This window comes from Pseudorasbora parva, chromosome 5 (genome assembly GCF_024679245.1).
Source record: "Pseudorasbora parva isolate DD20220531a chromosome 5, ASM2467924v1, whole genome shotgun sequence".
Taxonomy (NCBI): domain Eukaryota; kingdom Metazoa; phylum Chordata; class Actinopteri; order Cypriniformes; family Gobionidae; genus Pseudorasbora; species Pseudorasbora parva.
The window spans coordinates 50,017,797-50,042,872 of NC_090176.1; the positions used below are offsets into that span (position 1 = coordinate 50,017,797).

Here is a 25,076-nt window from a genome sequence, read left to right on the forward strand (position 1 = left end):
CCAAACCGAATTAAATTGTAATCGGTTTGAGAAGGGGGGATATATGGAGCTAGAAATATGACAGAATGATCTGAATTTGAATTGTATAAATCTGAATTATTGACAAGTGTAATCTAACAAAATTGAATATTATGTTGCATTTTACATAGTACTGAATTTGAATATTTTAAATGTTGAATATAGAACCTTTAAAATTGAACACATCTGAATGGTCTAATAATTAATAGACTGCAAATATTCAGTTTTTGAAAATACAGATTCAAGATTTCAGATGAAGAAGAAATTCAAATCATCAAATTCAATTTTCTAAAATTCAAACTGCAGAAATTCAAATCTAAGTATTTGACGTCATCTGTCGTTCTCCATGGTTGAACAATAGTGAACCCTCACTATTCCCTACTTTAGTCCACTAAAGCCCCTTTCACACTGCGATACCAGCAAATACGCGGATAATGCGACCCGGCATTTGTTCCCAGGCCGCTAGATTTGGTCCATTCACACTGCCAGCGAAATAACGTAATATGTGCACTTTCACACACAACACTTAACGGTCCCGGATCGAGTTGACACGTGACATCCTGATGTGACGTATAACGGCGAGTGATCTCAGCTTCAGCGCGGATAGTAAGGAGGTCCGTGGTCTCGACTTGTGTCCAGTTTGCGCTCATTTCTGCTTGTTTAATTTTAGTTTCTTTTGTATACGAACACTCTCTGCGTTTAAAACACCGACGAGCTCTTCTGGCACTGCAGGGTTGTATTATTGAAAAAACAAGCTCTAGGAGTCGCACGATAACTACGTACACGTTGCGGCATTAGTTTCGGCTTTTGTTCACACAGCGCTCGTCCCGGGTCGAATACTGCAATATTACTAGGGCCCCGACCCGGGTCGAATTCGGTAATCAATCCCGGGACGTGGTTGCTTTCACACAGAAGGTGACCCGGCAATGCTCCGGGAATATTGCGGGTCCGATGTGCAGTGTGAAAGGGGCTTAAGTAATTAGTTACTGTAATTTAATAACTTTCCCCTTGAAAAGGTAAAATAAGAGATATTTTTTCTGTAATTTACACTTCTGATGTAATTGAACTAAATGCTGTAGAACAATTATATATAATACAATAGTGGAATTAACATCACAGGGCTTGACATTAACGCTTGTCCGGGACAAGTGGATTTTTTGAAGGGACAAGTGAAAAATTATTTTACTTGCCCGATGGACAAGAGCCTGATTGAAACAAAAAATATCTAGCGAATCACCCAAATGCACGAATGTTTGTGCGTTAATTTAGAGTAAGTGGCGATCGATAGTGGTGGATAATAATATATAATAAAGTGACGATAATAAGGTGGCGCTGTTGACGCTCGTGCAGCCTCTCGAGGAGAAATTACAACACTAGAGCGTTTAAGCTTTCCTTAAAGGGGTACTTCAGCGCTGGGAAGATGAATCTGTATTTAAACTGGGTCATCAATGCAGTAGAAATGTGAAATTATTTTTGAATTTGGTGTCTTCTAGACTGAGAAAAGACAGAAAATGTATTTTTGTCTCATGGGGATGAAAGACTACAATTCCCAGAATGCTTCGCTGCCCTGTGCCATTCCCAACGCCACCAACTTGATTACAGTGACTGAGTTAGAGAAGACACTACAATTAAAAACTGAACGTGTCTGTTCAATATAATGAGTGAGTCACCGCGCAAGTATCACAGCACTGAGCACTAACTGCAGGAGTGATGAGAGCTGAGGTAATCGCGACTACACTCGCGGCATACATTCACAACGCGAGTTCAGTCTGGCACGCGTTTCAGATCATGCCTTTACAAGCTTAACTTTCATAGAAATGAATTTGAGAAGTTAAAAGACTTACATTGCTCACCATAGCTCCGTTTAAATGATCCTGTCTGCAAGCTGAGCTCTCCCTGCCAGCTGAGTGTGATCTCCATCCCCCATGCGCAGATTCAAAACATGTGGAAATGGCTCCCTCTGCTGGCTGTAGTCTTTAGCCTCTGGGCAAACATTCCTCCTATGATGCAAAAATCGTCAATTTGCATCATAGGAGGAATTTTTCCAGAAATAAAATGCATAAATCTCTTGCCTCAGGGAGATATGAGGGGGGAAAGCACAATCATTTGAATATACTCCAGGGTTTCTACTGATACAAAGCCATATGCTAATCGCTGAAGTAACCCTTTAATACCATCACGACTGAAAATGACACTGCTTTCATATGAAAGTTTCATAAACAATTAATTAACATTCACTTAAAGTCACTTACATTTTAGATGCAATATTGAGTGCTTTTGTTCGATTTCAGCAGCGAAAAATCGTTTACACACAACAGAACCGGGGGCCTAATACAGAAAGGGGCTTAATACAGTTAAGTTGAAAGAGTGAATGAATGTAGATCCGATGAGTTTTCTTTCGGGGGTGGGGCTGAAGTTGTTAACAATAATAATGGGAAATGCTCTAATGTGGCGTGACCTATTTTTTAACAGTCTATGGGCATGACATTCACAGATCACTAGCCGGTCCTAGATCAGGCAACTTAACGCGTTTCACGGAAATAAATGTGTATCCGATATATAAAATATTATTCAGCACCTGGCCTGTTTTATTTAATTGTGTGGTAAACCACACAAAAAATTAGAAATCTAGCCAAATCTCTTTCCGTGCATTAATCTAAAATAAACAAAAAAGTATAAAAGGGCCGTTTGATCTTCTCTTTATTCCATTACAAATAGGAAATGAAATGATCAGATGGTGCTCCGTTTGACTTTTCTGACATCCTTTACTCTTCCCTAATGATGACCTCTGGCCTACTTTATGTAAGATCTGTATTTCTGCGAATATTGAATTTGATGATCTGAATTTCTTCGTCATCTGAAATCTTGAATCTGTATTTTCAAAAACTGAATATTTACAGTCTATTAATTCAGAACAAAATATCTGTTGTTTGAAAATACATGTCTATACAATTTCGACATAAAAACATTTCAGATGTGTTCAATTTCAAATGTTCTATATTCAACATTTAAAAACTTCAAATTCAGTACTATGTAAAATGCAACATAATCAATTTTGTTAGATTGCACTTGTCAATCATTCAGATTTATACAATTCAAATTCAGATCATTTTGTCATATTTCTAGCTCCATAGGGATAAACCTTTTCATGAACGGCTCAAACGAAAAATGTCACCATGTAAACGACCTGACCCGATTACTTTTCAGTGTGTGTCCTTACATGACATGATACACAGCGCGCTCACACCAGGCTATAATGTTGAGAGGAAAGTTAATTTTTCTGAGGGGTAAACTTTTAATTTCGTTATGAAGATAATGTTGGAATAATGACAGACATAGCCTGGCTACATCGTAGTATCTTGACAGCGTTTGTCCCAGGCACTTTTAACTTCAACTGCGCCTGACAGAAGAATAATTTTTTTCTGAGATGATTACACTTTACAATAAATAAATAGTTTTATAAAACCGTATAAGTCCTGGTGGCCGTTGAGAGTCGCTATGGCATCCGTGAACACATTCCAGCTGCTGGAGAGGAAAGAGTTGACATTTCTGGTGCGGCAGACAAACTGCTCTGTGATGATTGCGAATGAAAGTCAGCACATGTAAACCTTAGATCGGTTTAAATAACGTCTCATGTAAACAGTCCACTAAATCTTTCAATCGGAATTATTTTAATCGGAATGACCAAAAAAGTGTGCATGTAAACGTGGCCAGAGACATGCAGAGCGAGCGCAAGCATGAGGATTAGATGTGTGTCTGATGTGTTGTCCTGATCCTCAGGTGAGTTTCTCATGGAGTTCTTCAAGCTTTGCTGTCGGAAGGAAACCACGGAGGAGATTCTGGGGAGAAACTCGGTTGAAGAGGAAGGGAAAGGTCATCCTGAAAATTTCCTTCTAGATATTAATTAACCACATATGTCTTTACTAGATGAAAAACTAGTTTAGCGTCTTCTTGAGACACATTTCACTGGTTTTATTTTTTATATTTTTTATTAATAAGACTTTTTTTGCAGTGCACTATCATTCGCTAAATTTAATCAGTTTTCACTAGCGGTTGCTCAACTCTCATCACTTATACACCAATCAGGCATAACATTATGACCAGGTGAAGTGAATAACACTGATGATCTCTTCATCACGGCTTCTGTTAGTGGGTGAGATATATTAGGAAGCAAGTGAACATTTTGTCCTCAAAGTTGATGTGTTAGAAGCAGGAAAAATGGGCAAGCGTAAGGATTTGAGTGAGTTTGACAAGGGCCAAATTGTGATGGCTAGACGACTGGGTCAGAGCATCTCCAAAACTGCAGCTCTTGTGGGCTGTTCCCGGTCTGCAGTGGTCAGTATCTATCAAAAGTGCTCCAAGGAAGGACCAGTGGAGAACCGGCCACAGGGTCATGGGCGGCCAAGGCTCATTGATGCACGTGGGGAGCGAAGGCTGGCCAGTGTGGTCCGATCAAACAGACGAGCTACTGGAGCTCAAACTGCTCCAGAAGTTAATGCTGGTTCTGATAGAAAGCTGTCAGAATACACAGAGCATCTCAGTTTGTTGTGTATGGCGCGGCATAGCCGCGAACCAGTCAGGGTGCCCATGCTGACCCCTGACCCCGCCGAAAGCACCAACAGTGGCATATGAGCATCAGAACTGGACCACGGAGCAATGGAAGAAGGTGGCCTGGTCTGAGGAATGACGTTTTCTTTTACATCACGTGGATGGCCGGGTTTGTGTGTGTGGCTTACCTGAGGAACACATGGCCCCAGGATGCACTATGGGAAGAAGGCGAGCCGGCGGAGGCAGTGTGATGCTTTGGGCAATGTTCTGCTGGGAAACCTTGGGTCCTCCATCCATGTGGAGGTTACTTTGACATGCTCCACCTACCTAAGCATTGCTGAGACCATGTTCAGCCTTTCATGGAAACGGTATTCTGGTGGCTGTGGCTCTTCCAGCAGGACAATGCTCCTGACACAAAGCACAAATGCTTCAGGAATGATTTGAGGAGAACAACAACGAGTTTCAGGTGTTGACCTGGCCTCCAAATTTCCCAGATCTCAATTCAATGAAGCATCTGTGGGATGTACTGAACAAACAAATCAGCTCCATGGAGGCCCCACCTCGCACCTTACAGGACTTAAAGGATCTGCTGCTAACATTTTGGTGCCAGATACCACAGCACACCTTCAGGGGTCTAGTGGAGTCCATGCCTCAAGGGGTCAGCAAAAGGGGACCAACACAATATTAGGTCATAATGTTATGCCTGATCGGTTTATATTGTGTGTTTTTTGTGCATTGTTTGATTGACTGACTCCGCTCACCTCTGCAATGTGTCCACAGAAAACAGTGACATCACTCAAGCCTTGTCCAAACTGACGGAGCCGGCTGCTGTGCCCATCCACAAGCTGTCCGTCTCCAACATGGTTCACAGCGCACGCAAACGCATACGGAGGCACAGGCGGGTCGAGGAGTCGCCTCTTAACAACGACGTGCTGAACTCCATCCTGCTGGTGAGGAGCTGTTCCAACGGAGAGCATGCTGGGTATTTACCAAGCGGCAACCTCCTGCGGTCTGTCTTGAAGCCAATACGGAAGTGACTTAAACTGCAATTCCTCGACTGGCCACTAGAGTGGCTCCAGAAGGAGCAGACTCTCATTGAGCCTCATGTTAAATTGCCCAACTTTACAGCAGAAAAAAACATGTTTACAGCCTGGTACAAATTGTGGTTTTGGCCTATAGGGCTAATTTTGCCCTTCATGACGACTGTGAGGGGGTTGAATGTTTTTATAACTCATTTTTTTACATTATATAAAGCCTTAAAGTTCTGCATAATTAAGGGTGTGGTTATTTTGATTGACAGGTGGACTGCCATTTATCCGCCGTCTATAGTCATTGCGTCACCTAAGCTCCGCCCACATCCCGCCTCTTTGCCCATTTTCTGTTATGCGGGCGTGATTCGCTATGACATGTCACCAAGATGGCAACGGCCAGCTCGCCTCTACTTTACGCTTCAGAACGGCTCTTCAGAATCCAATGGGTGACGTCACGGACACTACGTCCATATTATTTTACAGTCTATGGTTTACATGCGCCTAATCAGCAGCGTGATTAGTGTGAGGCATGGGCATCGGAACCATTGTGTGTGTGTGTGGGACAAAACCCACCCACTTTTTACGACCCATGATATTGGACCCACTTACTTTTATCGTCTCTAATTCGGCACATGTCTGTTTACCTACCCCTTACTGAAAAACACTTATTATTAAACACGTTAGATGCTTTATTTCCCCTTTTCTAATATTTTCTTAATTTTTATTGAAAAGAAATGCCTTTCCGATCTGATATGTGATGGGAAAAGGGAGTAAAGCGAGTGTGGCAAAAGGCGGATTCGAACCTGATCGATTTGCGTCAACTTAAAGCCATGCATCTTGTACTGGCCTCATTGAGTCCACTTTCAATTATCCAGCAAGTTAAACTCCTTCATACAATAATTCCCGGAACCACGAAGTGATGTTTGAGAATGTTTACTGAATGAATGGTGTAAAACTGAAAATACAAATACAAAAGAAAGAAATTATAAGCACTGATACATGTGTACAAAAACTGCTTTGACAAACAAATCATTAAAGACGTTAAGCAATGTCACATGAAACCATGAAAAACATGCAGGCTATTTCAAACAATATAATACATCAAATTTCAATATACAAAATGCATTTAACTTAAAGATAACAAAATCAGCAAAACTCACAAAGAATGCCCCATCAAACTCCAAACAGAAAATGTCCTTGGACTAAGAAGCCCACAACATGTGCAACCTCATGGTGTCTCTGACTCACAGTCAGATTGAGTCTGAATATAATGACATCATCGTCCCTCATTAATGAGGTCACACTCCTCAAACTTCCTGCTATATTCCAAATAGCCTTTAGAGGTCACTAGACTTAATACAACTGGCAGGGCCAGGACACTCCCCACCTGGCATCTTTAAGATACCACTTTCTTGACAAGACTTAGGTTGGGGACATTAAAAAAATCAATTCTGAGATAGGTCTATAGTAAATCTTGGTCAGACCTTGTTTGACGACTTTCACTTCCACTTTCCTAATCATTCCATCTTTGCTAGGAACAGCTTTCATTATTATGCCCATTGGCCATTCGTTCCTTCTGACTTGGTCATCTTTAAGAAGGACAACATCGCCCTCTTTGATGTTTAGCTCTTTACGGGTCCATTTTTGACGACACTGCAGAGTACAAAGATACTCCTTACACCATCGATACCAGAACTCATCAGCCAGCAACTGAACACGTTTCCACTGATATTTCAGCATATCTCCTCCATTGATGTCAATATCGGGAGAGGAATATGTGCCACTTTTCTGGGTTAACAGCATAGAGGGTGTTAGAATGCAAGGATTCTCAGGATCAGATGAAACTGGGATCAAAGGACGTGCATTCATTATGGCAGTGACTTCAGCTAAGAGCGTGGTTAACACTTCGTGAGTAAGTCGTGCTCTACTGGTCTGCAACAACATCCCATCCAAAATGCGACGTGCTACTCCAATCATACGCTCCCACACTCCTCCCATATGTGAGGAGTGGGGAGGATTAAAGACCCAAGTGCATCTCTGGTCCTGTAAGTAGTCCTGGACACCATCCTCCTCTGTACAGCTTATCCCCATTTCTTTACATGCACCAATAAAATTGGTGCCACAATCTGAGCGTAGCTGTTTAGCTGGGCCACGCAATGAAAAGAAACGCCTCAGTGCATTAATGAAACTTGAAGAACTCATTTCCTCCACCACTTCTATATGAACTGCCCTCGTACATAAGCAAGTAAACAGTACTGCCCATCTCTTACTGTTTACGTGACCTCCTCGTGTACGCCTTGCTGACACCTCCCATGGACCAAACATGTCCATTCCAACATAAGAAAAAGGAGGATCTACTTGGAGTCGTTCTGCTGGCAGATCACACATTTGTTGCTCCTTTACCTTTCCTCTGAGCTTCTTGCAGGAAACACATTGGTTGAGCACCTTACTGGTGAGCCTTTTTCCACCGATTAACCACAAGCCACCTGCTCTCATGGCTCCCTCTGTAAAATGCCTTCCCTGATGTTGAACCTTTTCATGGTAATACCTTACAATCAGAGTTGCTATATGATTCTTTCCAGGAATAATGACAGGGTGTGACTCTTTCAACTCTAAACCTGCATGGTGAATCCTTCCTCCAACTCGGAGTAAACCATCACTGCCAATGGTAGGATTCAGCTTAAGAAGAGGGCTCTGTTTGGAAAGGTTACGGTTTGCTTGGATGCACTTGAATTCCTCAGAATAAACTTCTTGCTGCACATTTCTAATAATGACCTTCTCTGCCCTTTCCAGAGAGTCCACAGAGATCCCCTTCTTGCATATATGCCAACCAGCACAATCTCCAACTTCTGTTGACCGAGCGAAACAGTAAGCAATATGGGTAAGGTGAGCTACCGCCTTAACCACAGTCTTCCATCTGGAAAAACGCTCCCATCGTTTTGAGCTCTGGCTATTTTCAGACACACATGTCGACAGCGTTTTTACCTCAGGACGAATTTCTTTGTCATCATCTGGATCAATTAGCTCAAATCTGATTTGCTCATCTGACATTGGAGCTGAACTGCCATAAAGAAAAGTGGGTCCCGTAAGCCATGTGGTAGTGATAAGTTTAGAAGCAGAAACAGAGCGTGATCCATGATCAGCAGGATTTTCTTCTGATGGCACGTAATGCCACTGATCAGGTTTAGTAGTTTGCCTGATCCTTTGTACTCTGTTATTCACATAGACATAAAAGCGTCGAGACTGGTTATTAATGTAACCCAGAACCACTTTGCTGTCTGTGTAGAAACTGACTGAATTAAATTTGATGTCTATTTCTTCACTAATGACTTCAGCAATCTCAGCTGCCATCACTGCTGCGCACAGCTCCAGTCTGGGAATTGTAAGATCAGGATGGGGGGCAAGTTTCGACTTTCCAAGTACGAACCCCACTTCTCTACTCCCAACTTTGGTTGTGACTCTGAGATATGCAACTGAAGAAATGGCCTTGACAGAAGCGTCTGAAAAGACAAAAAGATCCACACCTTGAGCTTTAGAGAGAGGACTTGCTGAGTATGTGCGGGGCACACGAATGTCAGTGAGACTATACAGAGAATTTTGCCAGTCTATCCATTTTTCTTTCAAATTCTCAGGCAGACTTGAATCCCAGTCACAGACTTGTGATGTCATCTCTCTAAGCAATAGCCGTCCTTGTATGGTTATCGGTGACAAGAAGCCCAGTGGATCGAAAAGACTATTAACCATAGAAAGAACTCCTCTTCGTGTATAGGGTCTATCAATTCTTGGAATGTGAAACGTCAGTACATCCGACATAATACTCCACCTGACTCCAAGACTTCGTTGGTCAGGCAGTTCATCCACAAACAGATCTAGATTCTGGAGGTCTTTGGCTCGGTCTTCCACTGGAAATGCATCCAATACCTCAGGATTATTCGAAGCCATTTTGTGAAGCTTAAGATTTGAAGCAGCTAACATTGTCTGCGTTCTTGAAAGGATATCGATAGCTTCCCCCACAGTCGAAAATGACTTCAAGGCATCGTCCATATAAAAGTCTCTTTCAACAAAGTGACGCACCTCCCTGCCGTACTCATCTTCTCCCTCTCGAGCAACTCTATGCAGCCCATAGATAGCCACTGCAGGTGAGGGGCTGTTTCCAAACACATGCACCCTCATCCTATAGTCAACAACCTCTTTTGTTGGATCGTTGTCCCGATACCACAAAAAACGCAGGACATCTCTACAGTCTTCACGGACAAGAAAACAGTGAAACATCTGCTGAATATCCGCTGTAATCGCTACTGGATTTTTCCTGAATCTCAGAAGAACACCCAGCAGACTGTTGTTCATGTCTGGCCCAGAAAGTAACACATCATTAAGTGAAACACCACTAAACTTGGCACTAGAATCGAAAACCACTCGTATCTGGTTGGGTTTCTGAGGGTGGTATACTCCAAAGAAGGGCAGATACCAGTACTCTTTGCCTTCTTGTACTGGAGGAGCAATCTCTGCATGGCGGCTATCTAATATCTTCTGCATAAACTCCATGAAGTGAACTTTCATTTCTGGACGTTTTTCAAGTGTACGGCTCAAAGACTTAAATCGACTCATGGCATATGAGCGGTTGTTAGGCAAACACTGTCGTTGCTCTCGAAATGGAAGAGGAGCTACCCAACTGTTTGTGGAATCTTGGGAAAATTCCTTCTCCATTGTTGTGAGAAATCGGCGGTCTTCCGCTGAGAGTGCAAGCTCATTGTCATTCTTAGTTTGACAAAACACTGACTGACCAATGTCTCCTTGCATCCTTATGGTTCCTGTATCCGCGATGATCCCCTTCAGGTGATTTTCACAAAGACTTCTACTAAAAGACAAGTGTGGCAGAGGAGGCATGAACTTCTCCTTGACTGACAAGTGGCTTTCACAGGGAGAAAAATGACTTGGTCTGCCACTATCAAGAACATATGTTTTCATACTAGTAATCTGTGAAGGCCGATGTGTGTTTCCCAAACAAACATCACCAACAATTACCCAGCCCAAGTCCAACTTTTGTGCAAATGCTGCATCATTAGGACCGTTGAGTTGTCTACGTACCTTGTGCACTCTTAACAAATCTCTACCCAATAGTAACAGGATTTCAGCATTTGCATCAAGTGATGGTATCTCATGAACTATGGACTTAAGGTGACGGTGACTAGCAGCAGCAGCCGGAGTGGGGATTTCATCCCTATTGTCAGGAATCATATTACATTCCAAGAGTGTGGGCAATGGAATACTCAGTGTACTATCAACAGGCTCTATTATGAAGCCAACAGCTCGACGACCAGCAGTTTCAGCTACTCCAGCACAGGTCCTGAGTGTAAAAGGGACTGTAGGGCCATGAATACTAAACATATCAAAGAACTCTGACCGAGCAAGTGACCTATTGCTCTGGTCATCAAGCATAACGTACATCCTTCTGCATTTGCTGGGATCATCCTCTGGGTATACTTTAGCCAAGCATATTTTTGAGCAGGATTTCCCTTTAAAGCCTTCCCCACATACCTCTGTGCATTTAGGCGAAACCTCAGCCTCTGATATTTCTTCCTTCTCCCCACCATGCTGTACAAAGGAAAGGGGAGGCTTGAAAAGCCATGGTGCTTGACCTGGATGAAGGGCTGATGGATGTCTATAACTCTTGCATTCAAAACATTGCACAGTTGCTTCACAATTTCGAGCTACATGTGTGTTTGAGGCACAACATTTGAAACAGATATTATGTACCTTCAATATTCTTTTCCGTTCCTCCAACGTCATTTCTCTAAAACCTCTGCACTTTTGAAGTGGATGTGGCTTGTGGTGCACAGGACATAGCTTGTCTGGGCTTTCAGCAATACGAGTAGATTTGGAAGAGGAAATAACATCTATTTTATGCACTGAAACGATCTTACGAGCATTACTCTGACTCTCACCAAATCGGTCTCTCTTGTTTAAAGACACAGAGGAGGAGTTAAAATGAAAGCTAGGGTCATTGCGAGCTTTAGCTTGACTATGCAGAAACTCCACAAAAAAGGAGAAGGGCGGAAAGGCAACTTTGTGTTCCTGCTTATAATGAGAACCTTTCATCATCCATTTCTCTTGGAGTCCATACGGAAGCTTCTCAACTATGGGGTTTACTCCCCTGGCCGTATCTAAGTAGGAAAGCCCTGTCAAATATCCTTCTCGCTTTGCAAATTCAACTTCAGAAAGCAAGTCACTTAATTCCATAAGCTTTTGATGTTCTTTGGGTGCTATTTTGGGAAATGTTTCCAGTTTGACAAACAAGGCCCCTTCTATGGCTTCTGGTGACCCATACATATCTTCCAGCCTTTGCCATATTGCGTTCAGTCCTGCAGATGGATTCCTTACGTTTACCGACTTAATACGTTGAGCATGTTGTGCTGAGTCTTTACCCAGCCATTTAATCAGAAGATCCATCTCCTCTCCTGCTGTGAGATCCAAGGTCTCAATGTTACCAATGAATGAGGACTTCCATGCTAGATAATTCTCTGGTCTATCATCAAATCTAATAAGGCCTGATGAAACCAGTTGGCTCCTTGCAAGATATTTGGCCAAATCTGTTGAAGAATTGTCACCACAACGACGAGCAGGACTGACTAGATAGCGACCAGGTTGACCAGAATTGGGAATACTTGCTGGAGTATCCATAGCATGGCGTGAACGACTGTTAAAGGAATTATAATGATTGGCATCTGCATTATCTGCGGGGATGCTATTCATTGGATGACCCAGTAAAGGTGACTTCTTATCTGACCCTTGGTCTCCTGGTAAGTTGGGAGCATCTATATTTGCATTACCAGTGTTTTGTGAAGGTATAGCTCTGGGTAAATTCATGCTTCTACCATTAGCACTATATTTACTCACATATTCTTCAGTGCGTTGTCGTGTGCTCTGCTCAGGTAGAAATTCAGCAAGGCCTTGACTTTCTGACTCAAATTTTACAGCCACAGCCTCCATTACAGCAGCTGTAGCCAGAGCTGCCTCTGCTTCACGCTCTCTCTCTAGAGCTTCCAAGGTAGCTTCTAAACGGGCTTTCTCTGTTTTTATTTCAATTTCTTTCTTTGAGAATGAAGCACGTGCCAAGGCAGCCTCAGCCTTTGCACGTGCCTTGGCTGCAACCATGCTGGCATTTGAAGTAACTGAAGCCTTGGAACAAGAGGACCTGGTTGACTTTGACTTAGCTGAGCAGGAAGCAACAGATCGTACCTCTAGATCGGAGTCCTCCATATCAATCAGAAGACTTTAGGGTGGCTGGCCTTGGAATCTCTGATAGATGTGATGTGTACAAACACCCTCAAGCAAGACTAGTAACTCCTGTTGCCATATTCATCTAGGCAATATCAGACACAAGGCAGTCAGGACATTTAGATTCTTGATTGTAGCTCTTTTTTTACTGTACTGGCCTCATTGAGTCCACTTTCAATTATCCAGCAAGTTAAACTCCTTCATACAATAATTCCCGGAACCACGAAGTGATGTTTGAGAATGTTTACTGAATGAATGGTGTAAAACTGAAAATACAAATACAAAAGAAAGAAATTATAAGCACTGATACATGTGTACAAAAACTGCTTTGACAAACAAATCATTAAAGACGTTAAGCAATGTCACATGAAACCATGAAAAACATGCAGGCTATTTCAAACAATATAATACATCAAATTTCAATATACAAAATGCATTTAACTTAAAGATAACAAAATCAGCAAAACTCACAAAGAATGCCCCATCAAACTCCAAACAGAAAATGTCCTTGGACTAAGAAGCCCACAACATGTGCAACCTCATGGTGTCTCTGACTCACAGTCAGATTGAGTCTGAATATAATGACATCATCGTCCCTCATTAATGAGGTCACACTCCTCAAACTTCCTGCTATATTCCAAATAGCCTTTAGAGGTCACTAGACTTAATACAACTGGCAGGGCCAGGACACATCTAACCCCTACACTATAGTCACGGTAAATAGCTCAGTGATTTTGTCTGGCCCATTCAATCGTTTAGTAATATATTTGTATTTAATGTAAATGGCATCTAACGTTGCTCCAGTAAAAAAAAAAAATCTCAGAGAGGACCCACCCACTTTTTATTTGCTTCCGACGCTCATGGTGTGAGGAAGGATGATGTATTGGTCAGAAGCTGATCATAGTGTCATAATAAACCGTTTACTTCCTCTCTCTCTGTTCTTTTAATACATTTGTAACCGGGCTGGCACAACTTTAGCGAAGCAGGAATTGTAGATGACACCTGTAAACGCTGATGTAGCACGTTTCTGTTTAATTAGCCTAATCGAGAGTCACATTGGCTGGTTGATTTGTGCAGGTTATTTACATATTTAGCAATTTGGTACCGAACAAAAACTAAATCACTCTCAATGTGATCAGATTATATCTGCAAATATCATGATTTGATTGGTATGATTATTAGCTGTTTGATCATCTGCTCATTGCAATCTTGTGTATATATACAGTCCTGGTCAGAATTATTGGCACATTTGGTAAATATAAACAAAGAAGCTTGTGAAAAATAAACTTGCATTGTTAATCCTTTTGTCCATTTATAAAAACAAAAACAAAATTCTAGCATTTTTATTGAAGTAAAACAATAGAAAATGGAAAATCACATTATGAAATAAATGCTTTTCTCTAAAACACATTGGCCCCAATTAATGGCACCCTTTCAATACTGTTTGCAACCTCCATTTGACAAGATAACAGAGTTTTCTTCTATAATGACTGGTGAGTTTGGAGATCAGAGACCATTCCTCCAGACAGAATCTCTCCAGATCCTTCATATTCCCAGGTCTATGTTGATACCCTCTCCTCTAATGTTTTCTGTAGGATTGAAGTCAGGGGACTGGGATGATCATGGCAGAAGCTTCATTTTGTGCTTAGTGACCCATTTTTGTGTGGATTTTGTATTGTTGTCCTGATGGAAGATCCAACTATGGCTCATTATAAGATTCTAGCAGAGGCTGTTACGTTTAGATTTTTTATTTGTTGGTATTTGCTAGAATCCATGATATACGTATATGAGCACCCAAAAAAAAGGCCCACATCATTAAGGTTCAGCTGTGTATTTATATCTAGATATAGTAGTAGCTTTATATCCCATCTGGTGGGTTTGCTGCCAAAAACCTCTTTTTTAAGTGTCATCTGACCACAGAAACTGGTCATATATATATATATAGTCACCCTGGTGTGCTAAAAATGTACAAATGATTAGGAATATACTTCAGAGATATTTTACTAATAAAATATTCTAGGGGTGCCACCAATTGTGGCCAACATGTATTTGACAAAAACATTTATTTCATTAGTGGGGTGGAAATCACATTATGAAACATTTCTTATTATTACCAATGTTGAAAACAGTTGCGCTGAGGATGAGGAAAAGCTAAAGTGTGTGTGTTTTGTGTTTGTCCATCAGTATCTTTTCCCAGATGCAGCGTTGGATAAAACAGACAGTAGTGATGTTAAATCCACACAGCACAACCCAGGAGGAAAGACTGAACCGGACAAAGACTCAGAGGATTACGTGAGTCTGAGCATAGAATCGTTGAAAACATTATCTCGCTATGAGAGGATTCAGATTTCGTGCACGATTCAGGATAAATTGAGAATCACAATTTATTTTGTTTAAAATAGAGATTACGATTCTACCACTATTCTGAATAGACAAACTAAACAAAAAAAGTTATTTACTAGAGGTTCTGAAACAATGTTAATTGCTGTAGTCTATTTAAAAATAGTTAATTACGTTGAATTAATATTTTTTTATTTGGTTTGAATGAATGAAAGACTCAAAGACTTTCATTACCGATGAATCAGCGTTTTTGAACGAATCTCTTAAATGAATGATTCAATGACACACATTTTTAACAGTCTCTTGTCTCCACCTACTGGTGTAAAGATGTAATGATACAATCTTTATTTGAAACTCTGAATCTGAACTATAAACTTTTATCCAGTACTTTTGTGATCATTTGAATGATTTTAACACAGAAATAATGATACTGTGGTAGTTTTTTGAAGCTGTTTCATATCTATACATAACCACTGCTTTCTCTGGATCAAAACACAGATCTGAATGTTTGCTGTGATCGTACATGTCAAAGGTTTAGGAATAGGCAAGGCATGTTGCCTTCACAGACTGTTGTGCTGAAATGCTCAGATCAGCACCTGACCGTTTTTCCCCGTGAACAGCATCTCTATAATCAGCTGAAATCGGCTCCGAGCGACAGTCTGACGTATCGTCTGGCTTTATGCATGTGTATGGTTAACTTCCATCACGGAGGAGTGCGTGCCGTCGCTCACCTGTGGCAGGAGTTTGTGTTGGAGATGCGCTACCGCTGGGAAAACAACTGCCTGATCTACGGGTAAGAGAAGTCATACAAACACATGTAACATGCAGAATAAATGCCCCATCACATCAAAAACGATAACTAGCACTGCAAAAAATGCTTTTCTTTCTTAGTATTTTTGTCTTGTTTCTAGTCCAAACATCTAAAAATTCTTAAAACAAGAAGTATTTACTAGACAAGCAAAAGTAATTGTCTTGTTTTGGGGGAAAATTACTCAAAATTAAGAGAGTTTTTGCTTAAAATAAGATAAATAATCTGCCAGTGGGGTAAGAAAAATAAAACAACATTATTGGCAGGTTATTTTGCTTATTTTAAGCAAAAACTCTCTTAATTTTGAGTAATTTTTTACCAAAACAAGACAATTACTTTTACTTGTCTAGTAAATGTTTCTTTAATGTAAGAATTCTTAGATATTTTGACTAGAAGCAAGACAAAAATACTAAGAAAGAAAAGCATTTTTTGCAGTGAGGGCCCTGTTTACACCTGGTATTAAGATTAAGATGAGTTTTTTTCGATCAGATCACAAGGGTGAAGAGGGAGACACATTCCTGTTTACACCTGGTGTTTTAATCCGTCTCTTTTATCCACTTTCAACCACTTCTGTCCTGATTTCTTTCAAGAGGAGGGTCTATGGGTGGATAACTGTATAGGTTTTTCAGACCTTTTGATCTAATAGACAAAATAAGCTCACTCAAATTTGCATATGAATGCGGTCGGAGGCGACGTAAAACACACAGAAAGCATTAGCTTTCGTTTCTGCTCTGACAGCTGTAAGACGAGCTGAATGCTGTGAGTGTGTTAGAAATCAGGATTTGTAAGAGAACATTATTTGTGCTTGGTATGTTTTTCATCTTCAAACCAAACTTGCGTCTCCAGCCGACAAAGTTTAAATCCCGTCTAACTAGTGTGTTTCCCATAATGTTCACGCGTTAGATCAATAGCTGGAGAGTAATCAGTCTTTTAAAGGTGCAGTGTGTAGTGTTTTTGAGGATCTATTGACAGAAATGCAATATCATTTCAGTGGAGTATAAAGTCATAACATAATGAACTGTTGTGTTTTTAATACCTTCGAATGAGCCGTTTCTATCTACACACACCGCGGGTCCCTTTACAATTCCCACTATTAACGACATTTGCCTCAATAAACTGCTTTTTAATAGTTAGTAAGGTAGATGTTAAGTTAAGGTATTGGGTAGGATTAAGGGATGTAGAATATGGTCATGCATTAATACGTGCTTTATAAGAACTAATAAACAGACAATATCCTAGTAATGTGCATGCTAATAAACAACTAGTTAATAGTGAGAATTGAACCCTAAACTAATGTGTTACCTAAGTAAAGTTAGTTTGACCTACCATTGCACTTTGAGAACATTCTGTCAAAGATATTAGGTGCTTAAATAACATAAAAAACATAATATATCCTACGTAAAGAAGTAAATATTAACTAGGTTATTGCTGCAGTTATGTGTCAGCTAACATTGCATGTGTGGATGATACCGCAAAAGACCACAGTTTGCAACAATAATCAAAACAAACAAATAATTAAAATCGCACAAGAGAGCATGCTGGGACCCCACTAAACAGATCACACTCCAACCCCTCCAATGCTCAAACTAAAACTACGCCCTTGGATCCGTTTAACCCCTTGATATTTGTACTTGAAAACAAGACAGAAATTCTGAGTAAGATTTCTTGCAGTACATGCAAATCGAGTGGTCTATCATGCATGTATATTTTCCGTATTTGCTAATGTCCTCTGAATAAATGTAAAAAGGCCCAGACATCATTCATGCAGTGCAGGTGATGAATTGTGGCCGTGCTGTAATGTTGCCTTTTGGGAAAGAGCTGCAGGCGTCCGGATCATTGATAACATTGGTGGAGAAACAATAACGCAGTGTGCTGCGGTTCCTCTGGTGTCCCTGCGGTCCTCCGTCTTGTTGTGTCATTGTGTGCAAATGAGTGAAGCCTTTTGCGTCTTTGAATACGGGCGGCTCCATTCACCTCGCCTCTGTTGTGGCCTGATGGGAGACTGTATTGATTGTGTGATGAACGCCTCTGTGTTGTGTGTTTCAGACTGGCGAGTGGCCCTCCTGATCTCAGGTGCTGTCTTCTTCATCAGAAACTGCAGGTGAATCTTCAAGATAGTGGACTTTACAGATAACAATAACTCGGTTGGCCCACGCTGGCCGATAACCAATTAATCAAGCCATAGTGTTTTAAATGGATACTGAATGAAAACAAGCACAGGACATAAAATAGAAATAGACATTTAAAAACAGTGCTGAATAATGGAAATGTACTGTACTGTAACAAATATTAATATATTATTTAAACCTTGATTATTCATGTTAGTGCATTAACTAATACGAGCACAACTTTAAAATGTAAAAATGCATTAGTTAAGGTTGAAATCAACAAATAAACAATGCATTTATTAGTCTTAAGCCGGGTGCACACTGTGCGATTTTGGCCACGATATGGCCATCTGAGACAAAATTTGCAAAACCTAAAAGATTCCTCAAATTATCTTTTTTCAAGACTATGACCAAAACGAGAGCTAGAGATCTCTTTTACCCCTTTTCTACCAAACTGGTTGCTAACTGGTGCTAGTTCGGGGCTAGAGCCTTATTTCAAATCGGTTCTTTGTGTTTCCACACCCAAAGCACTAGCTCCGAGCCAGGAAAACTGGTTCTTAAAGGGGGGGTGAAACACTCAGTTTCAGTCAGTGTCATGTCAATCTTGAGTACCTATAGAGTAGCATTGCATCCTGCATATCTCCGAAAAGTCTTTATTTTTTTAATAATTATATAAGAAAGATGCGCTGTTCCGAGTCTTTCCGAAAAAAGCCGAGCGGGTGGGGGCGTGTCGTGTGAGCGGAGCTAAATAATGACGTGTGCAGCAGCGCGCTGCTATTGTGTTGAGTCGAGTGCGTCGTAAAGCTGTCTCATCCCTAACAGCGGGAAAAAAACTTTATTCAAAATAAAAATATGGCTTTTAATCAGATACAGCCATACATCTATGATCCGGAATCAGACCCAGAGGCTGCAGTTGAACAGGAGCAGCAGCAAAAACGACTAGAGCAGGACGTCTCTATGTGGTACAAGTTATACACTAACTATATAATATGCTTAGCGGCTTGTGTTATTTACATATTTATACTTGAATTATATCGTCGTATTTTTGTCTTTGAAGGTGTACATGTGGGAAGTGCAGTTGTGCACGTGTGTTTGTGTGTTTACGCGTGGTTTGTGTAGACAGTAAGCGGACTAAAAAAACACAGACATTTGAAGCAGTCTCACTCACCCTTCTAACGTTGGGACTGCTCCATCCTTCAGCATTAGGCGATTGGGAAAATCCGGCGTCGGGAAAAGCTGGGCCTTGTTTATGAAACAGTCGGCACCGAAATGCAGCGAACAGATATAAACATTCGCGCAACTCAGTTGCTGATCCGGAAAAGCAAATTACATCCACTGTTGCCTTAACGCGGGGTTTTTGGGGAATCTGTGCAGGACTGTCTTGGTCTGGCAACCAAAAACGCACTTTTTTGGTGACATTGTTATGTGCACATCACCTGTCCAGCATCCTACAAGCCAGCGCTTTGATGGGCGTAGCCTGTTGCTTTCGCTCTCTCCCTCGCTCTCTCTCACGCGCTTCCGGTAGAATTGTCCGTAAGGCCCATACAAGGAAATTCCGCCCCCATTAACGTCAAAGGGGACGCATGATCTCAAAAAACTTGCCGAAACTTATGACTAACCGGAAGTAGTATTTTTGACAAAGAAATACTCCCATCAAACGTCCACCTTAACTTTTGAAACTTTGTCTATGTTTAGTATGGGATTCCATGTCTTTAACAGTGTAAAAAGATCAGTATGCATGAAACAGCATTTCACCCCCCCTTTAAGTAGCACCAAAACATTGCTGGGCTAGAAGTAAGAACGGATTACGTCAGGCTGGGGCGGTGTCACCAAGATGAACACACACTGGAGATCCACCATTTTTTAAATAGCAGCTAATGGAGCTAAAAGCTGCTGCTCGTTTCGGAAGTCATCGTAGGTGTAAATGACTAATGACTTTCAGACGAATAAAATCAGAATTATATTTAAAAAAATGTCCTGGCTCTTCCAAGCTTTATAATGGCAGTGAATGGAGGATTAGATTTTGAAGGCCAAAAAGTGTGTCTATCTATCATAAAAGGGCTACATACGGCTCAAGGGGTTAATAAAGGCCTTCTGAAGCGAAGTCATGCGTTTGTGTAAGAAAAATATCTATATTTATAACTCTAAAAACTATAATTGCAGGCTTCCAGTAACAGCCATACGCGAGTCTCGTTCCAGGTGAAGAATGACCTCTGACCTGACAATACTTTTCTTACAAAATGCATGGCTTTGCTTCAGAAGGCCTTTATTAACTCCCCGAGTCGTGTGGAGCACTTTTATAATGGATGGATGTGCTTTTCTGGGCTTCAAAATCTTCATTCACTCCCATGATAAAGCTGGGAGGAGACAGAACATTTTTAATATTAAGATTGTTTTCGTCTGAAAGATGAAAGTCATATACACCTAGGATGAGTTAATCATGGGCTAACTTTCATTTTTGGGTGAGCTATCCCTTTTAAATCAACATGAAAAATCCAGTGTTAGAAGAAAGTGAGTCATAGAGTTTTAGAATGAGATCAGGGCGAATAAATTACATAATTGTGAACTATCGCTTTAAACACTGACATACTTGTCTATGCACTTTTGTTCAAAAGACCTTTTTTAATAATAAATAAATACTTTTATTCAGCAAGGACGCATTAAATTGATCAAAAGTTACAGTAAAGGCATTTATAATGTTACACGACTCTATTTAAAATAAAAGCTGTTCTTTTGAACTTTCTATTTATCAAAGAATTCTGACAAATAAAAGGTGCTTCCACAAAAATATGAGCTGTTTTCAACACTGATAATAATCAAATCTTTCAATGTTCTTGAGCAGCAAATCAGCATATTAGAATGATTTCTGAAGGATTGTGATGCTGAATCTTAAACGTTTTCAATGCGTTTTTAATTGTGCTCTGCATCACCCGCAGATGCTGAACTGCTGCATTGAACGCAAGAGAGCAAGGGATGATGGGAGGAAGAATGCCGCATCAGATGGAAGCCGAGAAAAAAGCCGCCTGGGGCCGGAAAACTTGGGACCGTCGACCGGACCTGAAGGTAATACCGGGAAATCGTGGGACTCGTGGAGCGACAGTGAAGAGGAGTTCTTCGAGTGTCTGAGCGACACGGAGGAGATAAAGGAGGCGGAGACGGAGAACGAGAAAAAAACAGCCAATAAGAGCAAAGCAGAAGGTCGACTGCAGCCACACGGCAAACTCACACTGCTGAACTCACAGGAGCCGCTCTACATCCCCGTCACACAGGTCTGCGCGACATGCCACACAAACACACCTGGTTAAAAGGTTAGTTTACCCAAAAATTATTTAATTAATTACTCACCCTCATGTCGCTGGACACCCGTAAGACCTTCGTTCATCTTTTGTTGAAAGCTGAGAAAGGCTTCAGAAAGGCCTCCATTGGCATTCAGTACATTCCCACTCACAAGACCCATAAAGGCACTAAACACATCGATACAAAGCCCATCTCACTACAGCGGCTGGACAATCATTTTACAATGCAACGAGAATAGTTTTTGTGCGCAAATAAAATCAAAATAATGACTTTATCCGCCAAGTTATTGTCTCCTGTGTAGGTCTCGCTCCTACAGAGTTCACGTCAATAACTTGGCAGATAAAGTCGTTATTTAGATTTTTTCTGCGCACAATAACTATTCTCGTCGCATTGTAAAATGATTGTCCAGCCACTGTAGTGAGATGGACTTTGTATCGATGTGTTTAGTGCCTTTATGGGTCTTGTGAGTGGGAATGGACTGAATGCCAATGGAGGCCTTTCTGAAGCCTTTCTCAGCTTTCAACAAAAATATCTTCATTTGTGTTCTGAAGATGAACGAAGGTCTTACGGGTGTCCAACGACATGAGGGTGAGTAATTAATGAAATCATTTTCATTTTTGGTTGAACTAACCCTTTAAGCGTCAGATTGTTCTTTGAATTTGACATACTTTGAAAGTTAGTTATTGGTTTGTTTTCAACCTCATTGTGAGCCTCGCTGCAAATTAAAGTTGCGTAAAATTGGAATATCACATAAAGCATTTGCGAATAAAGCTCCGTTTGGGAACAATCTTTCTGGGAGGTAATTATACTGAACCACTTTGACATCAGACTTTGGCTAAGGCCAAAAAGGTTTCAGTGCACTATATAGGGGATAGGGAACCATCAGACAGTGCACTATATAGGAGATAGGGAACCATCAGACAGTGCACTATATAGGGGATAGGGAACCATCAGACAGTGCACTATATAGGGGGTAGGGAACATTCAGACAGTGTACTATATAGGGGATAGGGAAACATTAGACAGTGCACTATATAGGGGATAGGGAAACATCAGACAGTGCACTATATAGGGGATAGGGAACCATCAGACAGTGCTCTATATAGGGGATAGGGAACATTCAGACAGTGCACTATAGGGGATAGGGAAACATCAGACAGTGCACTATATAGGGGATAGGGAAACATTAGACAGTGCACTATATAGGGGATAGGGAACCATCAGACAGTGCACTATATAGGGGATAGGGAACCATCAGACAGTGCACTATATAGGGGATAGGGAACCATCAGACAGTGCACTATATAGGGGATAGGGAACCATCAGACAGTGCACTATATAGGGGATAGGGAACCATCAGACAGTGGACTATATAGGGGATAGGGAAACATCAGACAGTGCACTATATAGGGGATAGGGAACAATTCAGACAGTGCACTATATAGGGGATAGGGAACCATCAGACAGTGCTCTATATAGGGGATAGGGAACGATCAGACACTGCACTATATAGGGGATAGGGAACCATCAGACAGTGCACTATAGGGGATAGGGGACCATCAGACAGTGCACTATATAGGGGATAGGGAACGTTTAGACAGTGCATTATATAGGGGATAGGGAACCATCAGACAGTGCACTATATAGGGGATAGGGAACCATCAGACAGTGCTCTATATAGGGGATAGGGAACCATCAGACAGTGCACTATATAGGGGATAGGGAACCATCAGACAGTGCACTATATAGGGGATAGGGAACCATCAGACAGTGCTCTATATAGGGGATAGGGAACCATCAGACAGTGCACTATATAGGGGATAGGGAACCATCAGACCACAGCTCCAGTCCGGAGACACGATAGTACAGAGCGGATCATATGAGCGAGTCGGCGCACACCAGAAAACGAATCGGACCTGTTTGAATTCTGCACAGAACGCTATTTTGAAGCGATATAGAGGAGATTAGGAGAAAACTGCGGCTTTACCAAGCTCAACAGCTCTGGTCGAGCTGTGATTTAAACTAAATGCTATTGGCTATTGTAAAAAGGGGGAGGAGCTGCTTAATATGCCCTGTCCTGTCTTCCTGTTTCAGTGGAAATGACATCAGCACATTGAATAACACTACACGTTTCAAGGCACTTCAATGGGACTTCAACCATTCCACAATCCTAAACCAATGCAGTTCTTTCTCTTCTCTGTTCTACTATCACTCTAAATCTAATCCCCAGTTTAATCATGACTGTTGTTGTATAAACTGGTGTTTGTGACGCAGGAGCCCGCGCCCATGACTGAAGACCTGCTGGAGGAGCAGTCGGAGGTGCTGGCCAAACTGGGCACATCTGCTGAAGGTGCCCATCTCCGCGCCCGCATGCAGAGCGCCTGCCTCCTCTCCGACATGGAGTCGTTTAAGGTGAGGCCACTGTGTTTTATTTTCAACTTCATTTATCTTGAGTGTGTCATCTGCGAGAAAGACTCGAGTGCAGTGGTCAAACACATCCGTCTAGCTCATTTACATAGAAAAACAATGGTACATTCCGAGCCAGGTAAACAAAATCGGTACCACAGGGATTTTTGCGAACTGCGCACCATATGAAAAGAGTTCAGTAAGGCGTAAAGAAATAACTGATGCATCACGTATCATTTACGTATCATCAAGATATGGTGTGTGAAAGTTTTGTTTTCAAAATCGTGATTAAAATTAAAAAAGTGCAATATTAATCAAAAACATATTTCCAATCTAGACAATTACAGTAATATAAGGTTTGTAATATAACGGCTGGTTAATAAAACTATTTGAAATGAAATCAGTATTCAAGGGTTGACTTGATGAGTAGCATATAAACTTGTGCATCCGTGGGGTCAGAAAAATAATCTGAATTCAAAGGAAAAAAAATTATTTTTTTGACTCCACAAGCAGACATTTTTTCTTGTTTTATGCATAAACTTTTTCAGAGAACAAGACTTAAAGAGGTCATGAATTGAGAAATCAAATGTTTTGATATGTTAAAGGTCATTGTGATATAAGAATACCCTGTAAGTTTTAGAGCTGAAAACTTCCTTGTAGGTCAAAGAAAAGCTTTTATTGACACCAGGCCCAGAAATCGATCGATCTCAGAACATGTCGACCCTTGACGTCATCGTGTGGTGAAGCAGCGCCTCAACATAATAAGAACAACGCCTGATTCTGTAGCTCCGCCCACGGCTCGTGCCTGACATGACATAGGCCTACATAGAGCTAAACCGGATCGAATTTCTAAGCAGTAAACATGCCGCATAAGCTTCATTCAGATTTCATTATTATGAATGCATGGTTGAACTTTATTTTTAATGAATATCCAACTCACGTGGGGAAGACATTGTGCGTCTGTTCCTTCATTTAACCACGGATTAGTTTGTAAACAAGACTGGACTTGCAGACAGGATGAGATCACATGATTGAATGAAGCAACATACTTATGCCAGTAAAACAAGTTTTTTTATATGTAATAGTATTGCATTGTTACAGATTATTTGATGTCAAAGGCTGGAGAATCCTTTATTTGTGGTGGTGTTGGTTCATTGCGATTGGGGACCAGACTCGGGACGTGTATGGGCCAGGGCTCGCAAAGCCCAACGTCCTGTGTGTATGTGGTTTGCAGTTATATCC

General features: G+C 41.2%; 1 protein-coding gene across 3 annotated transcripts in view; it reads left to right on the top strand.

The window, feature by feature from the left end:
• Nucleotides 1-25,076, top strand: part of rab3gap1 (RAB3 GTPase activating protein subunit 1) — a 68,623-nt gene that overhangs the window by 19,491 nt on the left and 24,056 nt on the right. For all 3 annotated transcript variants that reach the window (XM_067444646.1, XM_067444647.1, XM_067444648.1), the window contains exons 12-18: nucleotides 3,799-3,891; nucleotides 5,347-5,516; nucleotides 15,060-15,167; nucleotides 15,836-16,008; nucleotides 18,070-18,124; nucleotides 21,068-21,400; nucleotides 23,703-23,840. In XM_067444646.1, coding sequence (XP_067300747.1) covers nucleotides 3,799-3,891; nucleotides 5,347-5,516; nucleotides 15,060-15,167; nucleotides 15,836-16,008; nucleotides 18,070-18,124; nucleotides 21,068-21,400; nucleotides 23,703-23,840 — 1,070 coding nt within the window. The remainder of the gene's footprint in view (nucleotides 1-3,798; nucleotides 3,892-5,346; nucleotides 5,517-15,059; nucleotides 15,168-15,835; nucleotides 16,009-18,069; nucleotides 18,125-21,067; nucleotides 21,401-23,702; nucleotides 23,841-25,076) is intronic.